General features: G+C 40.1%; 1 protein-coding gene across 1 annotated transcript in view; it reads left to right on the forward strand.

Annotated features, from left to right (window-relative positions):
• Positions 1-619: 619 nt before the first annotated feature.
• The window catches only part of DUSP21 (dual specificity phosphatase 21), a 29,635-nt gene continuing 9,296 nt past the window's right edge, over positions 620-20,958 (forward strand). Inside the window, 3 exon segments of the mRNA XM_045860436.1 lie at positions 620-653; positions 2,974-3,105; positions 3,108-3,501. Coding sequence (XP_045716392.1) covers positions 620-653; positions 2,974-3,105; positions 3,108-3,501 — 560 coding nt within the window.

Here is a 20,958-nt window from a genome sequence, read left to right on the forward strand (position 1 = left end):
ATAACATCCCACTGCTGCCCCCACTCCTCAAACACACACATAAAACAATGAATCATCCTCTCTTCTGGACTCTTTCATGATTATCTATCTCTGTGGCCAAACTGTAAGCTCTTTGATATCTGAGCCTATGTGTTGTGTTAGATCTACACAATGCTTGAACTGTGTCTGACACAAACTGGATGCTCAGGGGATGCTTATTTAAATTAATCAGGCTGAGCCTTGAGGCTTGGATAGGCTTCAGTAAGCAGACAGAGGTGAGAAAGTTTTCTCAAGAGAAAGAAATGGCGTGAGCAAAGGTAAGGAAGCAGGAATGTGTATTTTGTATTTACCAAGAACATTTGACTTGCTTGATCAGAACTGAAGACTTATAGTGAAAATATCTAACACACTAGATTCTTAATAAAAATTTAGTGAATCAATGAATAAATGAGATTTGAAAGGCAGGCTTAGATCATATTGGAAAGGATCTTGACTGCTGTATTGAAAAATCTAAGCATTATCTAGTTCTTGACATGCAAGGTATTTTTTTCTCAGCATCCAAAATCTTTTTAATAACAAGGTAGGATCTGGGATTAGTTTTTGTAGCCACATCTGGTCTGTTGGCCTCCTGCACACTCAAATGTCCAACCCTTGGAGTGCAGGTTGGGTTCAATGTGGATGTGAGGGTTTCCTGGGGCTTTGCTGAAATGCCTCTATTCCTCTCAGCCCTTACAGGGACCTGAAAGCATGACAGTGCCACAGCACTTGGGGGAGCCCAAGGCCAGTTGGCTGAAGGTAAGGATCTTGCACCGTGCTTTGAGGATGCAGCTCCAGGAATGACTGCTCACATGAAGTGCACAAACCTTCAGTTTGGGCACCTCCTGAATATGCATGTCATTGGTTATAGTCTCTACAACCACTGAGGTTTTGCCCTCGCTGCCAGGAAGCTTCTTCTTTCAGATCATCCAAGAAAGGGACAGAAGCAGCCTGCTGGTGTTACTCATGAACAATATCTTCAGCACCACTTGGTTGAAGGTGGGGTTGTTTCATCTGGCCAGAAACCTGTATTGCTTGACCAACAGCCTTAGGTATATGTCCTGGCTCTTGGTCTGCCTGAACTGAACCTTTTGGTCTTTGTTGTGGCAAATGTCGACTTGTCATTATGGCACCTTCTGTTCCACCAAGTCTGGAAAAAGAGAACAGACAGCATGCAAGGTCTTTTCCCAGTAATAGGAAAAGAGTGTTTTAGGGGGCAAGTCTTTTATCCTTCTTTTTCCCTGATAATAAGGAAAAGTAGAGACAGGTGGGAATCTGAAAGTGACCAATTTCCAAACCCAGGAAAAGTCCCACTGTGGAGTTTTATGACATACAACATCCCTCAGACAAAAGGGCATCACAAAATATTGCCTGAAAAAAATTTTAAATGCATCTATTTAATATAAGTGATGCTTCTCTTTGTGAATGGTGTATAAAATTATTTTGGTTAATCTTACTACATTTTTAAAGTTTAAGAAGCATATATTTCTGAAACAACTAGACTCTAGCATTTTTAGGGGTGCTACATTTGTCCATAGATTACAAAGTGTCTTAAGATGGCATATTTCAAATGTTATGTTAAACTCTTTTAAAATAACTCTAGCTCAATTGAGCTTTCCCCAGTAGACAATTTTTTATTGATTTAGTATTTGTGTTTTGTTTTCTTCCAGATAGATTTGATAGCCAGTAGGGACTGACAACTTAAGTAATGCAAAATAATCTGGTTATGAAAATTGAGAAAAAGAAAAGTGTGCTGTCTTTTGAGGTTATCATTTCCTCGATCATTTACAAAGAGGCTGACATCTATGTCATCCTTGCTCATAGTCACAGTACACCTTTGCATGCAACCCAAAATGACACGGAGTAAGTGTGAGGTAATATGCTTATTAGCTGCTTTGTGAAACAATTTGTTTTAGGTTACAGTTCTTTTGAATCTTCTACAAACATCTTAACTGAGAGGAAATGCAAATCTCAGGTAACATTTTTAATATCTATTTTTGGCTCAATTATGATGTAACATTGACCTGTTCCAGAAATTTTAACATTACTGGGATAGACTGTCAGTGGTGGTCAGAATGACTTAGAGTTTACAAAGCATGTGGACATTCTTTTTTAAGAAAGTAAGCAAGATAATATGAGCTGTTGTTTCAGGTAATAAAGTAGAATCAAGTGATAAAACATTTGGGACATTCACAAAAATGGACTGTGACACAGCTAAATTAGTCACAATTGTCTCACAGGCCAACTTCACCATAGATAAAGCGCTATATATGCTAGTTAGCAATATTCCCTTAAAACCAGTCCTGATGTGTTTGTAAGCAGGAGCACAATTCTATGGCTACAATCAACAAAGAAGTATCAGGCCAGCCCACCAAGCCCAGCCAAACCAGTATCTCACTGCAGGTTTATAGAGATTAGCATATCACATAAGCCAAATGCCGTTGCCCAACTTAAAATATGATACTGCTACTTTGCAGAAAAAGTGTAAGCCCTATTCTGCAACACCAGTAAGATAGAGAAGCATTCATAGATACTGTGTTCAGTGTGATCCAATAATTGAAACATAGAATACATATCTTGTAACAAAACATTTTAAAATGTTAAGACATAAGAATTAGGGCTTGGATATTGAATGTCAACTGTAATTTAAATATAAAATAGAAAAATAATTAGGACTTGGAAAATAAACGATTATAGAGAAAGATGAGAAAAGATCTGGGGTTTCTCTACAGATCTTGGTCAACTCCTCTCTGTGGCAAGCTACCATTGCCATGGAAACCAGTGGGATTGTGACACTCAGGGCAGGGAGGGGTGAGATGACCAGTGAGCATCATAAGCTTTGCGGCACTGCAGCTTCCTGAACCTACCACTGGGAGTGATGCCCTGAAACCGGCCCAAAGAGACTTCTGCCCTGCTGCCTGATGACAACACTATCGACTTCCTTCCAGGCTGAGCTGGTCCCACAACCCTCAAGTGTCCATAGCCTCTCCCAGATAACCAGAAGCCTGTATATAAGTAATGCTGTGACAGCTAATAGCAGATTCATGTTGTCCAGCTACCACATCACTACGGTCATCAGTGTTTCAGTGGAGAAACACTGTTTCAAAGTAGCATCCAATACCTAAAGGTACCGGTGGCCGACTCTCCCAGCGCGCACCTCTACGATTTTTTTGATCCCATAGCTGATTGAATCCACAGCGTGAATATGAAGCAGGGCCGAGCACTGCTGCACTGTGTTGCTGGTGTGAGCCGCTCTGCCACTCTCTGTATCGCCTTTCTCATGAAGTACCGTCACATGTCACTGCTGAATGCTCAGAAATGGACCAAGTTATGCCGCCCCATCATTCGACCCAACAATGGCTTTTGGGAACAACTTATAGATTATGAATACAAGCTATTTACCAAAAACACAGTACGAATGATCAATTCTCCAGTGGGTAGGATCCCAGACATCTACCAAAAGGAACTCCATTTGATGATGCCAGAGTAAGTCTCCTGGTCAGCCCCTGACATCTGTTATCGGATCCTACACCAACATTGAAGGTGATCACTGAACTTTGGTCAGTAAAGAAAATGCAATGCCTTTCAGAAGGGCAAGCAAAGAGGGAGGACTGTTGGTGTTTCTAGCTTAGTGAGCTTTGTCTTTAAAGAATAAAGTCAATTCAGTGCAAGATGGTGACAGTATTTCTTATCCTGTGTGTAGCTGGTTATGACTGCTGGGGCCTAGCTGGAGAGGAGGGTGGGGAAGGCAGTGCTCAGCTCAGATGGGCCTGCATCTGGGTCCTGCCCCATGCTGTCTAACCCAGGAGTGACCACCCCTCCATCCCTTCTGGTTCTTTCCATGCCAAAGCCAGAGCCTTAGACATCATGTCACCCCCTTCATGATATAAAAGTCAACTTACTGGATAAGTGGGCTTCATGGGGTGCTCTGGGAGCCCTGGGGGCCTTAGGGGAAAATCAGGTCACTTTTGCCCTTACTTTCAGCCACAGTAGCCCATCTCTGATTTTGTAGATTGGATTTATGTATAAAAGAGTTTTCAAAGAAACCATTTTACTATATAAAGTTTTAAAATATTTTCAAATGCTGTACTAGATGCCACAGCCTCAAGGTACTGTTGTCAACTCTGACCAGCCTTTGTGAAAAAAGGCACTAATCTCCTTCTCCAGGGCAAGTGCTGAAAGAACAGGACTGACACTTGGCCTCAGGGGTTTCTCTTATGGGGTTTGACTTGGAAGGCTGGAGCTGCTGGCTAGGACACAGTTCTATCATCTCTGATACCTCCTCCCATTGTGACCTGGGGGCTGTGAGGGCTTCTGTTTCCTCACCTGTCAAAGCAGTAATAGCCCATCTCTCACAGGTTGGTTTAAGGTTTAGATTCCTTAGTACAAGACCTAGCAAATGAATGGTTTCATGCTTGGAGTAAAGGGCAGCTCTTGTTATTAATGATACTCATTGGCCCTGCTGGGTGGGAGTCAGCACATTCATACTCACAATGACATTTTCCACATCAATGCATAGCTCTTTTGTTGTCTACAAAGTGCTCTTTCAAAAATTCACCCTGCCTGTAAAACCAAATGGTTTAAGTTTCCTTAGGATTCTACCTCAGAGGAAGCCTAGATTTAGAGCCTTTTCAGAGTTCCCATTGTGTCACTGTGTTTAAACTATGTACAAGCAGGAAGCAAGAATCACAATTCCACACACTGCCCTCCCCCATGGCTTTGTTTACAATCACTGACCATTAAAAGCCAGCATCCCAAGGTCCACTAGGATCCAAAGAGGAATTTGCCAAAAGGATGAATGACTAGTCCCTAGAAGTAGGTCCTGGAATCTAGAACTGTTCAAACTCCCCAGGCCCCTGGCTCTTGCTTTGGAACAGCTATTCTAATCCAGACGATTTCAGACCAAAAAAAAATCATGAGACAAGAGCACAACTAGTTCAGTTAACACAGACCTGTGGGACCATAGCCCAGTGAAGTCTGAATACCCTTTGTCTCCAAGCCCACCCCCAGCTCCAATTTCATAAAAGGAGAGCCCGAGGAGGCAGTTGGGGGTGTGGGGTGCACTATGAAAACCACTACTCTAGACAGATTCCCTCCTTTTACAGGTAGAACAGTCTTGCAGAATACATGGACTGGTGTAGCAGAGCCCCCACAAAGCAGCCTTTCTATCAGAAACCCAGATGGAAAATCTTTCCTTGCCTCTTCCTGGTTTCTGGTGTTTGCTACCAATCTTTGGCGTTCCTTGGCTTCCAGGTGCATCTCTCTGATCACATGGTCATCTTTTGTAGTGTGTCTTCTCGGCCTTCACTCTGTGTATGTCTGTGTTCAAATTTCCCTATTCTTATAAGGATCCCAGTCATATTAGGGGCTCAGCATGACCTCATCTACTTCAGTATGACCTTATCTCAATTAACTACATCTGCAACAACGTTATTTCCAAATAAGATCACATTCTGAGATTCTAGAGGCTAAGACTTCATATTTTGGCATCACACATTGCAACCCATAACACAGTTGTTCCCAATTTTTGTCAAGGATGCATAAAGTGTTATAACAAACAGAGGCACAAACATACAGAAAAGGATCATGTCACCTGTGTAGGGGCTCAGAATGAGCTACCCCGAGATGGGCTTCTGTGGTACACAGATTATTTTGACCTAAAGATTTTAGCTTCAGGCTCAAGAGAAATTTCTGCCCCTCCTTTAACTACCTAGAACCTGAATTAGGGGCCTTTCCCATAATAACAGATTATCAGAGATAACCTCTTTTGATTGACCTATATGGTCAGTGCAAACTTCTAATTACTAAACACCTGCTCTTTTTATTATACTGCAATGACCTTTTGAAGCCCCCAAAGCACCTTACCTCTCATCCCTAGCTCAGAATGTTTTATATGCCCATGTTCCCTTTCTGTGTCTAAATCTCTTATGTATATGGGGCTTCTGACTCTCTCATGTATGTGGGGTTCCCATACATATGTATGTATTAAAATTGGTTATTTTATCTTGCTAATCTGTCTCCTGTCTATTTGGTTATTAGACCAGCCAAAAGAATCTTGAGTATAGAGGCAAGTGTCCCCCCTACCACACACACATCTGGAAAAAAAAAAAGAATTGTAGCTGTTTAAAAGTAAAATATGGGGTAAAATGAAAAATAATAATAACCATCATTTATTAGGAAGCTACAGCATCAGGCACTTTTTTAAAGTTGTTTTTTTAAATTCTTTTAGAGAGTTGAAGCGAGAGAAACATCAATTGATTGCCTCCCATATGTGCGTGGTCAGGATTGAACCCACAGCCTAGGTATGTGCCCTGACTGAGAATCAAACCTGCAACTCTTGGGTTACAGGATGATGCTCCAACCAACTGAGCCACACTGACTAGGGCATCAGACACTTTACAGTGTCTCTAGTCCTTACAATAGTCCTTCAGGGTAGTTACTACCCATATATTACTAATGAGAAAACAGATTCCAAGAGGTTAAGGAATTTGCACTCAGCCTAAGCGTGAAGAGGTGACATTAAGACTGGGCTCTGTTTTCTTTCATTTCTTTTGAGACAAAAGTATGTAAGTAGATGGAAAGAAGGAAGATTTTGAGTCATACCCTTAATTCTCAAATAGTGTACACATAACCAAACGCAGGTCCAGCTGCCTGCCACTACAAAAGCCAATACTTGAGAGGCAGGTGCCAATGTAAAGGACAGTGGTTTATTTGCAGATGCCAGCCATGTGGAAGATGGGGGACTCGTGTCTCAAAGCCCATCTCCCCCTCTCAGTGGAGGCAGCAGTTTTTTTATAAGGAGGGAAAGGGGAACAGAACAAACAAATCAAGGAAGGGAGTTGAAAAATTCTCCATGTACAGACAAGCACAGTACATTCCAATAAAGCAAGTAATGGTCTGGTGTGCATCATCCTGGTTTAGTAATCCCAGCTTCACCTCCTCCTGACTTTACTTCATCCTGGCTCCACTGTCGAAGGTAAGCAAATTTCCCAGAGCGGAGATGCCTGAAGTTTGGAGTCTTTATCTTTCAAAGCTAGTTCCTAAGATTCTTATACAAACATGCTGTTCATCTATAAGCTACATATTAGTCAGAGTCAGCACTTATAGAAACAATGTCAATAGAATGGTGGGATGGGTTACAATTTCCCACCGTTACAATTTTCCACTGTTAATACATACAAATCATCTAGGGGGATTTTATTATAGAGACTTGGGCCTCAACACCAGAAATTTAGGTTCAGTAGGTAATGGATAAAGTACAGGAAGCTCCATTTTTAACAAGTGTATCAGATAACTCTGATGAAGGCTGAGAAACATCAACCAGTTGTTAATACTAGGTATTCCATATCTTGTTATCTTTGTCCCTCTTTTCTGAATTATCTATTCATGCCTGTACAGTTTTCTATCCGTGTAAATCTTTTATTTTTTTCAGTTGTAAGGACTGAAATATAGAATAAGAATGCAGTACTTGATATTTCCTGTCAAATATGTTGCATATATTTTCCCCACTTTATCATGTGCCATTTGTTAATGGTCTTTCTTGCAATTCGAAAGTTTAACTTTTTATTATTAAATCTATTAGACTTTAACTGAATGGTTTGTGCTTCTAAATAATAATACTTTAAAGCTTTTCTCCATTGCATAATCATAAAAATGTTAACTATTATTTTCTCCTAATTTATATTTTTTCACTTTTAAATTTTTCTGCCAATGTTTTTAAAGATTTTATTTATTTATTTTTAGAGAGAGGGGAAGAGAGAGAGAAAGAGAGGGAGAGAAACCCCAATGTATGGTTGTCTCTCGCACTCCCCCTACTGGGGACCTGTCCTGCAACCCAGGCCTGTGCCCCGACCAGGAATGGAACAGGCAACTCTTTGGTTCACAGGCCAGCACTCAATCCACTGAGCCACACCAGCCATGGCCAGGGCCCAATTTTTTAATTTGAAAATTTTCAAGCATCCAGGAAGTTGAAAGAATATAGCACAATTAGCACCCATATTGTCTCCACTTAGGTTAATCAGTCGTTAGCCTTTTGTCATATTTGCTTTCTCTCTGAGAGTAATACACTTTTTACCCATTTGAAAGTAAGTTGTAGATATCATGACATTGAACTTTGAATATTTCAAATTGCATCACCTTAGAATAAAGATATTCTCCTACATATGATATCATTGTCAAATATAAGCCAGTTAATTACCAATAATTCCCTCATTATTTAAATTTTTCACTTAAGCTCAAAATATCTTTTATAGCTATTTATTTTCTTTCCCAAACAGGATCCAACCAAGGTCACACATTTTATTTCATTATTGTATTTGTTTTAACGTAGAATGGTGCCTCTGCTCTTTTCTCCCCATGACATTGTCCATTTGGTGAGTCCAGAAAAATTTTGTCATATAATTTCCAGCATTCTGGAATTGTCCAATTGTTTCCTCATGTTTGTACCTTTATCATCTACATTTTCATTAAACTGTAAGTTAGGTCTAGAGGTTTGAATAGATTTGGGTTAAATATTTTTTCTAGAATACTTCAGAAGTGATACTATGTTAAATCACATTAAGTGGCACAGATGTCTCTTTGTTCCATTAGCAGTGATGCTAAGTTTGATCACTTAGCTAAGGTAGGGACCGCCAGATGCCAGCCTTTAAAATTTGTAAGTAATTTGAGGGATGACACTTTCCCACCATGTGAGTGTCCTGTTTCTTTCATCCAATGGAATTAGCATTCATTAACAATCCTTACCTCAATCAATTTATTACCTTGTGGAACATGTCATTCTTAAATGTATCCCAAACTAACTTTGGTATGTGGTGTAAATTGGACTTACTTAATTTTTAAAAATAATTTTGAGATGTTGCAAAATCACCGTAAATATTTGTGTCTGCTTTTTTCCTTCTGGTTTGTTGCAATGCCTTTGTCTCTTTTCCTGTGCCAGCATCACATTCCTTAAAATTGGTGCAGCTTCATTTGCCTGTCATATTTAGTAGAACAATGACATCCCCCCACACCCCACTCCTGCCCTCACAATTATGCTTCTTTTTCAGAGCTTCTTTTTGTTGTTAGATTCTTTCTTTTTCTTTTTTGAATGCACCATTTTAATAGTCATCACAAGATTTTTAAAAATTCTTATTAGGTCTTGACTGGAATTACTATTTTCTTGTGTATTAGTCAAGGTTGAATCAGAAAAACAAAAAACACAATAGTTTTTTAAAGATTTTATTTATTTATTTTTAGAGAGAGGGGAAGGGAGAGAGAAAGAGAGGGAGAAAAACATCAATGTGTGGTTGGCTTTTGCGTGCCCCCTACTGGGGACCTGGCCTGTGACCCAGGCATGTGTTCTGACTGGGAATCCAACCGGTGACCATTTGGTTCACAGGCTGACACTCAATCCACTGAGCCACACCAGCCAGGGCCACAATAATTATTTTGTCAGAGTAAATTTAACATAATGAGCTGTTTAGCTATTGGAGAGCTGAAAAAGCAAAAATAGAAAACCATATATACATAGGTGTATATATGTGTGTATATGTGCATATGCATATGTATATGTATATACAGACACAGACACATATATACATGTATATGTGTATATATAACTTATATGTACATAAATATACATATATATGTATGTGTATATATATATAAAATAATCTGTCTGGAAAAAGTCTAACCATTATTAATATAATGAAAATAGTTTGTGCAGCATCAATGTAACCTGGCAGCCAAATAGAATGGACTGGAATGCACATGTGTGAACAATGACAACTTCACTGTACTGGTCAGTGGTAGTGGTAGACACCATTGAGTGAGCATGTGTACTGTGTGGTAGTCACATTCAAAATGACTGAATGAGTAGAGCAACGAATCTGCATCAAATTTTGCATGAAGCTTGAACATTTCTCCACAGAAACTATTCGGATGACTCAGAAGGCTATGGCTATGGCCAACTGGTGATTGTCGACTTCATTATGACAACACACCTGCTTATGCATCATGTCTCCTGCAGGGTTTCTTGGAGAAACATCAAATCACCCAGGTGACTCAGGCCCCCTACAGCCCAGGTTTGGTGACCTGCAACTTCTGGTTTTTCCCAAAACTAAGGGAACCTTTGAAAGGAAAGAGATTCCCTTTCAGACTCTAGATGAGATTCAGGAAAATACAACGGGGCTTCTGATGGGCAATTGGAAGAACCGTGTGAGGTCCTAAGGTGCCTACTTTGAAGGGGACTAAGGTGCCATTGTCCTATGTACAATGTTTCTTGTATCTTGTATCTTCTTCAATAAATGTCTCTATTTTTCATATTATGTGGATGGATACTTTCTAGATAGGCCTTTTATATATACTTAAATAAAAGCTCATCTATCCAGAATGTCTGAATCTTGATCAGGAAAGTATTAACCATATATTATGCATGTTTCTGGAGTTTGTATATGTTAATTCCAAAGGCTCATAATGTTAGAAAATTGTAATTTAGTTTACTAAAACACACACTCGCTCACTCAATTCTTTACAATTCAAATTTTAAAATAGTTTTTGCCTGCTAAAACATTTAGCATTCTCTTATGTTACCAATAAAATATCTGTGACAACACATGATTGTTCATTCTGATGTACACTGTTGAGGTAAAGAGGTAAAGTTATCCAACGAGAGAGTATGTTTACCTGGGGGTACTTGAAAGCCAGTTTCCAGCTACATTGGTGTCTCCTTTTCATACACATTTCATTATTCCCCATTAATGAAATATATGCAGGTGGGGAGGTGACCTCTGGATCACCCTGTGGGAACTGCCTGATAAGGGGAGAGGAGGCAATGAAAACATGAATTTTATGATAACCTTTTGGTGTTTGGGCCAGAGTCTCTGCCAGGCCCTCACCATCAAAGTCTTAAGCTGTGTTCTGAACACCTAGCTGTGTTCAGAAAGCTTATTTAACAAGGCTTTCTGAATGGGACTCAATAGTGTAAGAATCTGGACTTATGATTAGCTATTTTCTTCACTAATCTATATGGCAAAGGAATAAAAAATGAGCATGGGACTTGACCAACTTAGAAGGCCTTTGTGAAAAATTTGATTGAACTCTGAGGGCTCCAAGTTTAGACAGGTCTGGGGCTTGTGCTGAGGACAGTTAAGAGTTTGCATTCATTTCTAGCTTTATTACACAGAGGTCAAAGAATGTGTCATGTATAACATTTACTTTAGAGAACTGAGATTTTTCTCATTAGCTATCTCTTGAACAGTGAAACATACATTATCTATTGGTGGGATAATATAAAAGATATAACATATATATACCGTATTTTGCCATGTGTAATGCACACACACATTTTTTGGCCCAAACTTTCAGGAAAAAATCTTTCATTTTAATTGTTAATCAATTTTTAAAATTTATTTCTATTTAGATACTTGTGGGTTTTTTTGTATTATAAAGGAATTTTAGCATTTGTTTTTTGTTTTTTAATATATCATGGTACAAGAAATTTTATGTAACAAATAATTACAAAACACAAGAACAGATACAAGGTATTTCAGGTACTACTCATGTATAATGCGCACCCTTATTTTTCCCTCAAAAGAAGTGCTCATTATACATGGCAAAATATGCTATATATGTTTTATTGTATTTTACTATTTAAAAATGTTTAATGTTTGAATAGGTAATGTACTTGTGACTTGGTGTTCAAATGGTACATAAGGGTATATATAGAGAAAAGTCTCCTCACTTCTGTCCTCTCACCAATCAATTCCTTTCCTCAAAATCAGTCAATATTATTAGTTTCTCCTGTATCCTTCTAAGATATTACTTTATGCATCTACAAGAAATTACACATGAATATTTTCTCATTTTTCAACAAGTAGGAGCATGCTTTACACACTGTTCTCTACCTTGTTTCTCTTTGTTTATATATGTTACAGATCAAGCTAAGTCAGTGAAAGAGAACATCCCTGTTCTTTTTGACAACTTCATAGTATTCCATTGTGTGGAAGTATTATAATTAATTTAACTTGTTCCTTATTGATGGACATTTAGGTTGTTGACAGAATTTTTCTATGACAAATAATACTGCACTAAATAAAGTATAATTATGTTTATGCAGATAAATTATTTTATTAATGTGCAAATATATCCATAGGTGTGTTGTGACCATTCAAGGCCTGGCAGTTTCATGGTATTCATGTACTATAGATGGAAAATATTCATGGAGCCATTGGAATGTCTGGCATGCCTCTATTCACAGGTGGTGAGCCACACACAGTCCTAGCTGCGTGTCTATCAGCATGTCTTTGCATGGCACATATCATGGCCCTTGCTCCCCAGTGTGCACCCAGCAGAGAGTCCCTACCTGCTTAAGTAGTAGAGGTGAACAAAGCCAAAAAGAGGCCAGAAATTATATAACATAACATAACTCTGCATATGTGAGCCCACTTCATGTAATGGGAACAGTTTATTGGACCCAGTCTCAAGGCTGTGAGAACACTACTTACCAGGCACCTCCAAGGCTATGAGAACACTGCTTCCCTTAGCTACCCAGACACCTGGGTAAGGAAGCCAGACTGCCTCCACTTACCCTACAACCCACCCCTTCTTGGTTCCTCACCTTACAATTTATGCGAGGATGTCTTCTGCGAGGCTCCCTCTGCAATAAGCCCTGCACCCATAACCAACAACAGCAGTATAGACTATAGCAACAAGCAAGCAAAACACAAGTGCTGCTGCTCAGGACAGCAAGAACCCACTGACATTCAGTAGTTAGGGATGCCCACCATTTCCACCATTCCTGTAAAAGATCACCTTTCAGGCATTCAATGGCAGGGGTCTCAGAGGCTAATGCCCATAAAGCTTGACTAACACTGTGGTGGACATCAGGGACATAGACACAGCATTCTGCCCCTACTAGGGCACATACTCCACCTTGGGATGCAGTAAGCATATCTAAAGCCACATGATTTTGCAAGGCTACTTTTTGTAATTGATACACTTCCTCATTTAGTAGGCTTAAAGAATCATGTGTTGCATTCAGTGCACGAGCAGTATGCAAAGCCAAAGCGGTTATCTCAGTCTCAGTGGCTACAGAAGCAGCTTGAGGAGAAAAAATAGCTAACGGGTAATGCCACCAAGCAGTACGCTTTACCTGGTGTCATGCTTTAAATGCTTCCCAATTTGTTGGATGGCTTACAAGAGTTTTCTGAACTGGAGCAGGCAAATAGGGCCATGCCCAAGTATAACAACCAGTCCAATTTCCAGGCAGGTAAGGCCACCCATGTCAGCCACACACCCAGATGGCTCCTGTAGGAACTGCAGCCTGTCCACCATCCTGTGCCTCCCAGAAATGCTCTAGAGTCTGAATCTGACACAGACCTGTCCGAGTCCAGCCCACCTGAGCTTGTCCTTTGGGGTTCTCAATGCAAAGGGGAGCTGGTCCAGCCAGCTCCATGGCATCAGCTCTGGGCTACCCTGAGGCATCCCATATGTGGTAGCCACTTAATGGCTGGGCCAGTCACACTGCTGCTTCACCCCAGCATAGATGTAAGTCCAGGTAGCATTCCACAAGGAATATTCACTGTTCCACTGGTTCTGAAGCCAAGTCCAATTTGAGACAGAAGCAGGAGAGATGCACCATGGGAGGCCAGCTGATGTGCTCAGGGGGAGTTCAGTGCAGACCCTGCATGCTGATTGGTCAGCCACTAAGGCAGGGGTATGAACCCAGTCTACTAAGGGGTTACCTTGCGCTCTAAGGGTGAAAAGACAGAGCAATTATAGGCACCAGTAAAGGCAAGTCATGACCCTCAGGCAATATACAAGCCAGTTTCTGGTCAGCCGATAAGACAGTGGCTGGCAGAGGGGTCTTTCTGGGTGCGAACACCAGGCCTTTTGTGCCTCAACTGGGGGTTCAGCATCTATTTGCAATAACGGGAGAATTCATAATGGACCACAGGGAAATCACAAAGGTGCCACAAAGAAGCATTTCGTGGTCTGCTGGCCCTGGGTATGTCACCTTTAAGATTGGGGGCCATGTCCCAATCACCCAGGACACTATTTGTAAGCTTCTCTCCACCCCTTGGCCCCAAGGGGCAATAAGAGCCACCCAATGCATGTAAGGAACTTTTATTTCCCAAGGCCGTATCCAAGTGGCTGTTTGCCCTCACTCCAGGCCCTCTGGAGTGGGCAAGAGAATATTCCCCTGTTTTCCCATGCCTGGTTTCAGCAAAGCATCCTTAGTCTGTACCTGCAGCTGGATTGGAGCAGTAGTCTGGTGGAGCAATGCTTCCACTGGAGCTGGGCCTCCCTCTCCAACTCCTCTCATTTAGAGTCCAGAGGACCATCCATAAGCGTTTCATCCACCTCCTCAGCCTAGGGGTGGAAGCTACAGCTCACAGGTCCTGCTTTAAGAGACCAGTGTACCGTTCAATCATCCCTGCAGCTTAGGGGTGATAGGCCACGTAAAATTTCTAGTCAACCTGCAGGTCTCAGCCCCATTGTTGTACCAAGGCCCCAGTGAAATGTGTCCCCCAATCACTTTCAGTGATTCAGGATCACCCATAAGCAGCACATAACTGCTCCAGTGCAGCAATCACTGCTTTTGGATCTGGGTGCCATGTGGAATAAGCAGCTAAAAGTCCTGTGGCCATGTCCACACCTGTAATATCATACTTATATCCCTCTGAACTAGGTAGGGGCCTGATTACATTCACCTGCCACCAGGTCAGCAGTACCTGTCCCAGGGAACCAGAAGTTCCCACAGGCCTTTGGGGATGCTCTTGTGAGCAGACAACACAGGTCTCACAAGCTTCTTTTGCCTTTGCCAACATAACAGGTAATCCCCAAGTTTTTATAGTGGACCACGTGGACTTTTGCCCAGCATGTAAGAGGTGATGATGTAGCCTCTGGGCTTCTTCCCTTCCTGAGGAACTGGCAGGTACTATGAACCTGCTTAGCCTCGAAGGGATACAACACATTAGGGTATTATGAGAAATGGAAATAGTGGACCTGTGTTCAGGAAAACCTAGTTGATCACCTATGTGCCTCCTTTACTACTCACACAACTACCACATTCACAAAGAACACTTTACTTCTGACACTCTTAGTCATCAGATGTGAGGAGGCTTTTCCCCACACCCAGCAATTCTCTGTGACACAAGCTGGGTTTCCTGCAATTTAATTCAGTTCTAACTCTATCTGGAGATAGCATCAGATCCCACAAGTTAAGGGCTCTATGCCACAAGACTGCTCCCACCCCGCTTCAGATGCCAGTTGCCAGGTACTCAGGTTACCAACAAAAGTTGTGGCTACAAATCAGAGGCTACCATGATCCCCTCCTCAGGTTTGATTCATTTGCTTGGGCAGTTCAAAGAACTCAGGGAAATACACTTACCAGTTTTATTAAGGGTTATGATAAAGGATGCAAATGAACAGCTAGGTGAAGAGTTGCATAGGACGAGGTCTGGGAGGGTCCCAAGTTCAGGAGCTTCTGTGTCAGTGGAGTTGCAGTATGTCACTCTCCTGGTGTGGATGTGTTCACCCAACTCAAAGTTTCCTGGCCCCCTTGAGATTTCATGGAGGCTTCTTCACGCACAGGCATGATCAATTATTAACTCCATTTCCATTGTCTGTTTCCTTTCTGGAGAAGTGGGGGGTGAGGGTGGGCTGAAAATACCAAGCCTCAAATCATGACTTGGTCTTTCTGGTGACTAGCCCCCATCCAGGAATGACGCCTGCTCAACAGCTGGCAGTGAGCTCAGAATGCTGCAGACGGCTCATCAAAACACGAGAAAGACATACACAGAGACCAGCAGTTTCTGTGGGGAAGTAAAAACGGAATGGCTACTCTCTCTGGTGGGGTGAGCGCCTAGTCTCCATTCCCAAGCAGATTTTTATTGAGTATACAGACTTAGTTTGTGGATTCACAGTCTGGCGGAAAAGATCAAAAAACATAGGTGACTTACAAAGGTGCAGACAGAACCCCTGCTGTGATTCTGGGCAGAGATTGGGGTTTTATCTAACAGGGCTCAAAGGGTAGTTTTGGTTTCCTGTCTGTGCCTTCAAATTCTAATCTAATAACATCCTCCAGCAAACAGATCTCACAGTATCTTGCATATTCTATGTCCCAGGCCTGATTACCCCGGGGGTCCGCTGTTTCTGGTCTGGGCTGCACTGCCCCTGCTATTTCCCGCAGGCCTGAGTTAACAGAGAAGACAAAGGCAGCCAGGAGACTTGGATTTCTCACAAGGACTCAGGCTTTGACAAAGCCGCGGGGGCAGGGGTTGATGCCATCACCCCTTCTTATCCACAGCCCTGAGTCTCTTTCCTTAGGGCATTCTCACTTGATCGTGTCTGTCTTAGATTCATTTTCTTTCTTAGAGAATTGTTACCCGTCATTGACTGCCGATCATGCAAAAGGGAAGCTAGGCATTAGAACAGGCAGCGTTCATGCCAGGGAAATAAGTTTTGACTCCTTAGTGGCTCCTGGTCCGGAGGTCTTTCACTCAGCCTAAGTCACAGGGGGTTACAGCTTCCTGAGACCAGGCAGGGCAGTCCCCAACACAGGAACCCACCCAGAGTTATTTCATTAGAACAAAGGGTACCCCTAGTGCTTGTATCACTTAGAAATTCACAAGGGTTTTAAGAGTCTTGTGTTAGGGATGGGGTCAAAGACAAATATTAGAACAAGAGATGCTCCTAGTGCTCTTAGAAAATTACAAAGGTTTCAGCAGCTCTGTGCCATTGACATACATATTTTTTTTCTATTATCTTATAGGTTCCAATTTCATAATTTGAAATTTTGATACACATTGCCAGATTAATTTCTATAGATGTTATCAACACTTAACAGCAATGTATGGGAGTATCTGTTTCTGCACAGAATCAGCAGTACTGCATTATCACGCTTTTGTATCTTTGCCATTTCAACTGGTAAAAAATGGTATCTCGGTTTACTTTTAATTTGCATGTCTCTTATTATAACTAAGTTCTAGCATCTTTTCATTCTTTTAAAACCCATTTGTATTTTTCTTTCTATGAACTGGCTGCTCATATCAGTTTTTGTTAGATTGTTAGTTTTTTTCTCACTGATTTGTAAAACCTTTATTAGAGAAATGAGACATTTGTCTGTGATTAGAACTTCAGATATCTTCTTCAATTTTTATTTAATTTTCTAATTGTATTTTTTCCATTACCATTTATTCCCCTTACCTTGTCTTCCCCTCTTCTTCAAATTTTTATTTGTCTTTTGACTTTGCTTAGAATGGATTTGCCAGACAGAGATCATTTTTATTTAGTCAAATTGATTTTTTATGGCTTTTGTGTTCTGTGTCATTCTCACGAAGTCTCTCTACTCTCTAAGATTATACTAAAAATTACTCCCATAGCTCTTCAAGTATGTTTATGGTTTCAACTTAAACATTTAAATATTTGATCCATCTGTAATATATCCTAGTTTGAGGATGGGTCCAACATTACTTTTTTTTCAGATTGCTACCACCATTTTCATCTTTTTATATAATTTATAAGATAAAATGTTATATTCACATATAGTTTCTATATAATTTATAATACATTATACATATTGTTAGCAGTATTTATATTCTTTTTTAAAAAGATTTTATCTATTTTTTTTTTAGAGAGAAGGGAAGGGAGGGAGAAAGAGAAACATCAATGTGTGGTTGCCTCTCATGCGCCCCCCACTGGGGACATGGCCTGCAACCCAGGCATGTGCTCTGACTGGGAATCAAACTGGTGACCCTTTGGTTCACAGGCCCATACTCAATCCACTGAGCTATACCAGCCAGGGCAGTATTTATATTCTTAATATTCATATTTATGTTTTGCCTGCTTGATATGCCTAAGACTAAAAGGTATGTTAGTCATATATCAATATTTCTATTATCTTCCTGTTAATTTCTCTCTATATTGCTGTGATAGTTAATTTTATGTGTCAACTTGGCTAGGCTATGTTGTCCATTTGTTTGGTCAAACACTGGCCTAGGTGTTGCTGTGAAGGTGTTTGTGGATGTGATTAATATTTACCATCAGTCCACTTTAAGTTACCCTTCAAACGTGGGTGGGTCTCCTCCAATGAGTAGAAGGCCTTAAGAGCAAAGACTGAGGTTTATTCAAGAAGAAGCAATTTGCCTAAAGAATGCAACATAGAAACTCTGCCTGAGTTTTCAGGCTGCTGGCCTGCCTTGCAGGTCTCAAACTCCAGACTGAAACATCAGCTCTTATCCGAGTTTCTAGCCTTTTGTGCCCACCCTACAGATCTATAGATCTCAGGCTTGTCACCTCCTACAATGATGTAAGCCAATTCCTTAAAACAAATTTCTCTCTCTTAAGTATGTATGTATGTATGTGTGTACACACACACATACACATGTGTATATGTATTATATGCTATTGGTTTTGTTTCTTTTCCTTTCTATTGAATTTATTGGGGTGACTTATTAACAACATTTTACATGTTTCAAGTGTGAAATTCCATGCCACATCATTTGCACACTGTATCGTGTGTTCACCAACCCAAGTCAATTTTCCTTCCATCACCATTTCTATGGAGAATCCTGATTAATATAATTTCTAGTAGTTTTCTCCATATATCTTGATGGTATGATAGAATATAAAACTAGCTCGCTTGGCCTGATTAATGTTTTTTGGTCTTGATGCTCTTATATTGCCAACTCCTCCCCCTCCTTTTTTTTGGTCTGTATTTATCTAATACATTTCATCTATTCATTTTACTTTGTAATATGTCATTTTTAATGGTATGTCTATTGTAACTAGATTATACTGAATTTATTTAATTTGACCAAGTTTTTTTTAAAGATTTTTTGTTTATTTATTTTTAGAGAGGGGTGAGAAGGGAGAAAGAGAGGGAGAGAAACATCAGTGTATGGTTGCCTTTTTTGCACCTGCTACTGGGGACCTGGTTGGAAACCCAGGCATGTGACCTGACTGGGAATCTAATTGGTGGCCCTTTGCTTCACAGGCTGGTGCTCAATTCACTGAGCCACATCAGCCAGGGTTCAACCAAGTCTTTTAATAATAGATTTACATTTTAAATTCTGAAATCTTTGTTTTTATGCCATTTTGTTCTGTGACATTTATTAATACTTCTTTGCTATTTTCTGTATTTTCCATTTAGTTTTTATCTTCTCCATTGTTTTAGAAACTATTTCATTCTATTAGTTGAAAGCAGCTATCTTGAGGGAGAACAAATTAGTAATTTTTACTACACCTATTTCCTGAATTGATATAGTAAGCATACAAGGTCTGTCCAGGAAGTATCCAGCCACGTAATATGAAAAATAGAGACATTTATCGAAGAAGATAAAAGATACAAGAAACATTAAGCATAGGACAATGATGCCTCAGTCTCCTTCCAAGTAGGCACCTTGACACTTTACACAGTTCTTCCAATCAACATCAGCTTCCCCACCATATTTTCCTGAATCTCACCTAGGGTCTGAAATCTCTTCCCTTTCAAAGGTGATTTTACTTTTGGGAAAAGCCAGAAGTTCAGGTGCCAAATTTGGGCTGTAGGGGGGCTGAATCACCTGGTAATTTGATGTTGCTCCAAGAAATTCTGCACGAGATGTGATGCATGAGTGGGTATCTTGTCATGATGAAGCTGTCAATCATCAGTTGCCCATAGCCATGGCAGTTCTGAGTCATCCAAGTAGTTTCCATGGAGGAACGTTCAAGCTTCATGCAAAATTTGATGCAGATTTGTTGCCCTACTCACTCAGTCATTTTGAATGTGACTGCCAAACAGTACACATGCTCACTCAATGGTGTCTACCACCCCCACTGACTAGTACAGTGAAGTTATCATTGTTCACACATGTGCATTCCAGTCCACTCTCCTTGGCTACCAGGTTACATTGATGTCATGCAACCCATTCTCATTATACTAAAAATGGTGGACTTTTTCTGGACACACCTTGTATTACCTGTTATGGCCCTTTAAGTTTTTCAAAAGCTTTCATTAACTTACTTTTATCTAATTCATGAGTCCCAAGTAAAATGGCATATTTTGAATCATACTTTTTAGTTACAGAATTTAGCACACTTTATCTTTACCTCATTCCCCATTCTTACCTATGAAAATGTTAACTCAGGTTTTAGATGCATACAGTTTTATTACTATTTAAAAAATTCATTACCTAATTTGTGTAAAAATATTGAGATTCAAGTTTAGTTTTATAATTAGATATGGTGCAATAATTTAGATGTACCTCTATTTTGGCTTCATACTACTCCCTCCATGACTTCCTCATTATTGAGCTTCTTTTTTTTACTTCACATCTTTGTTGGTTTAAAAATATTGTAATTGAATTTTTTCAAGAAGGTGATATATTTTATGAGCCCTTAGATAGCAGAGAGTGTTTTTCTGACATCTTTGTACCTGAAAGACAATTCAGATATATATTACATAAGTTTTGGGTCATAAATTTTTCTCTCTAAAATTCTAGATATAAGAAGTTTTATCTGGGCAATCTGATTTCATACTTTTGCCTGAACAATTATGGACACTTTAAGATTGTAGCTTAAAACTTCTGCCATGATGTGTCCTGCTGTAGTTCCCTTTTATTGACTTTGCCTATAGCATAACGAGCTCTCCAGTCAACATACATTGTCCTTCAACATAAGAAAATGTCTGCTTTATTTTATTTTTATTATATCTCTTCCATTTGCCTTTGTTTCTTTTTTAGAAACACATTATCCATATGTTGGTTCTTGGTTTTCTTCACTCTCTACAGCTATCATCTTCTCTCTCATTGTTTCCATCTCTGCCTTTTAACTTCATTCCATTTTTTTCTTTTTAAAAATATTTTATTTATTTATTTTTAGAGAGATGGGAAGGGAGGGAAAAAGAGGGAGAGAAACATCGATGTGTATTTGCCTCTTGTGCATCCTCTACAGGGGACCTGGTGTGCAACCCAGGCATGTGCC

This window comes from Phyllostomus hastatus, unplaced genomic scaffold (genome assembly GCF_019186645.2).
Source record: "Phyllostomus hastatus isolate PE091 unplaced genomic scaffold, TTU_PhHast_1.1 phas_scaffold_200, whole genome shotgun sequence".
In the NCBI taxonomy this organism is placed as follows: domain Eukaryota; kingdom Metazoa; phylum Chordata; class Mammalia; order Chiroptera; family Phyllostomidae; genus Phyllostomus; species Phyllostomus hastatus.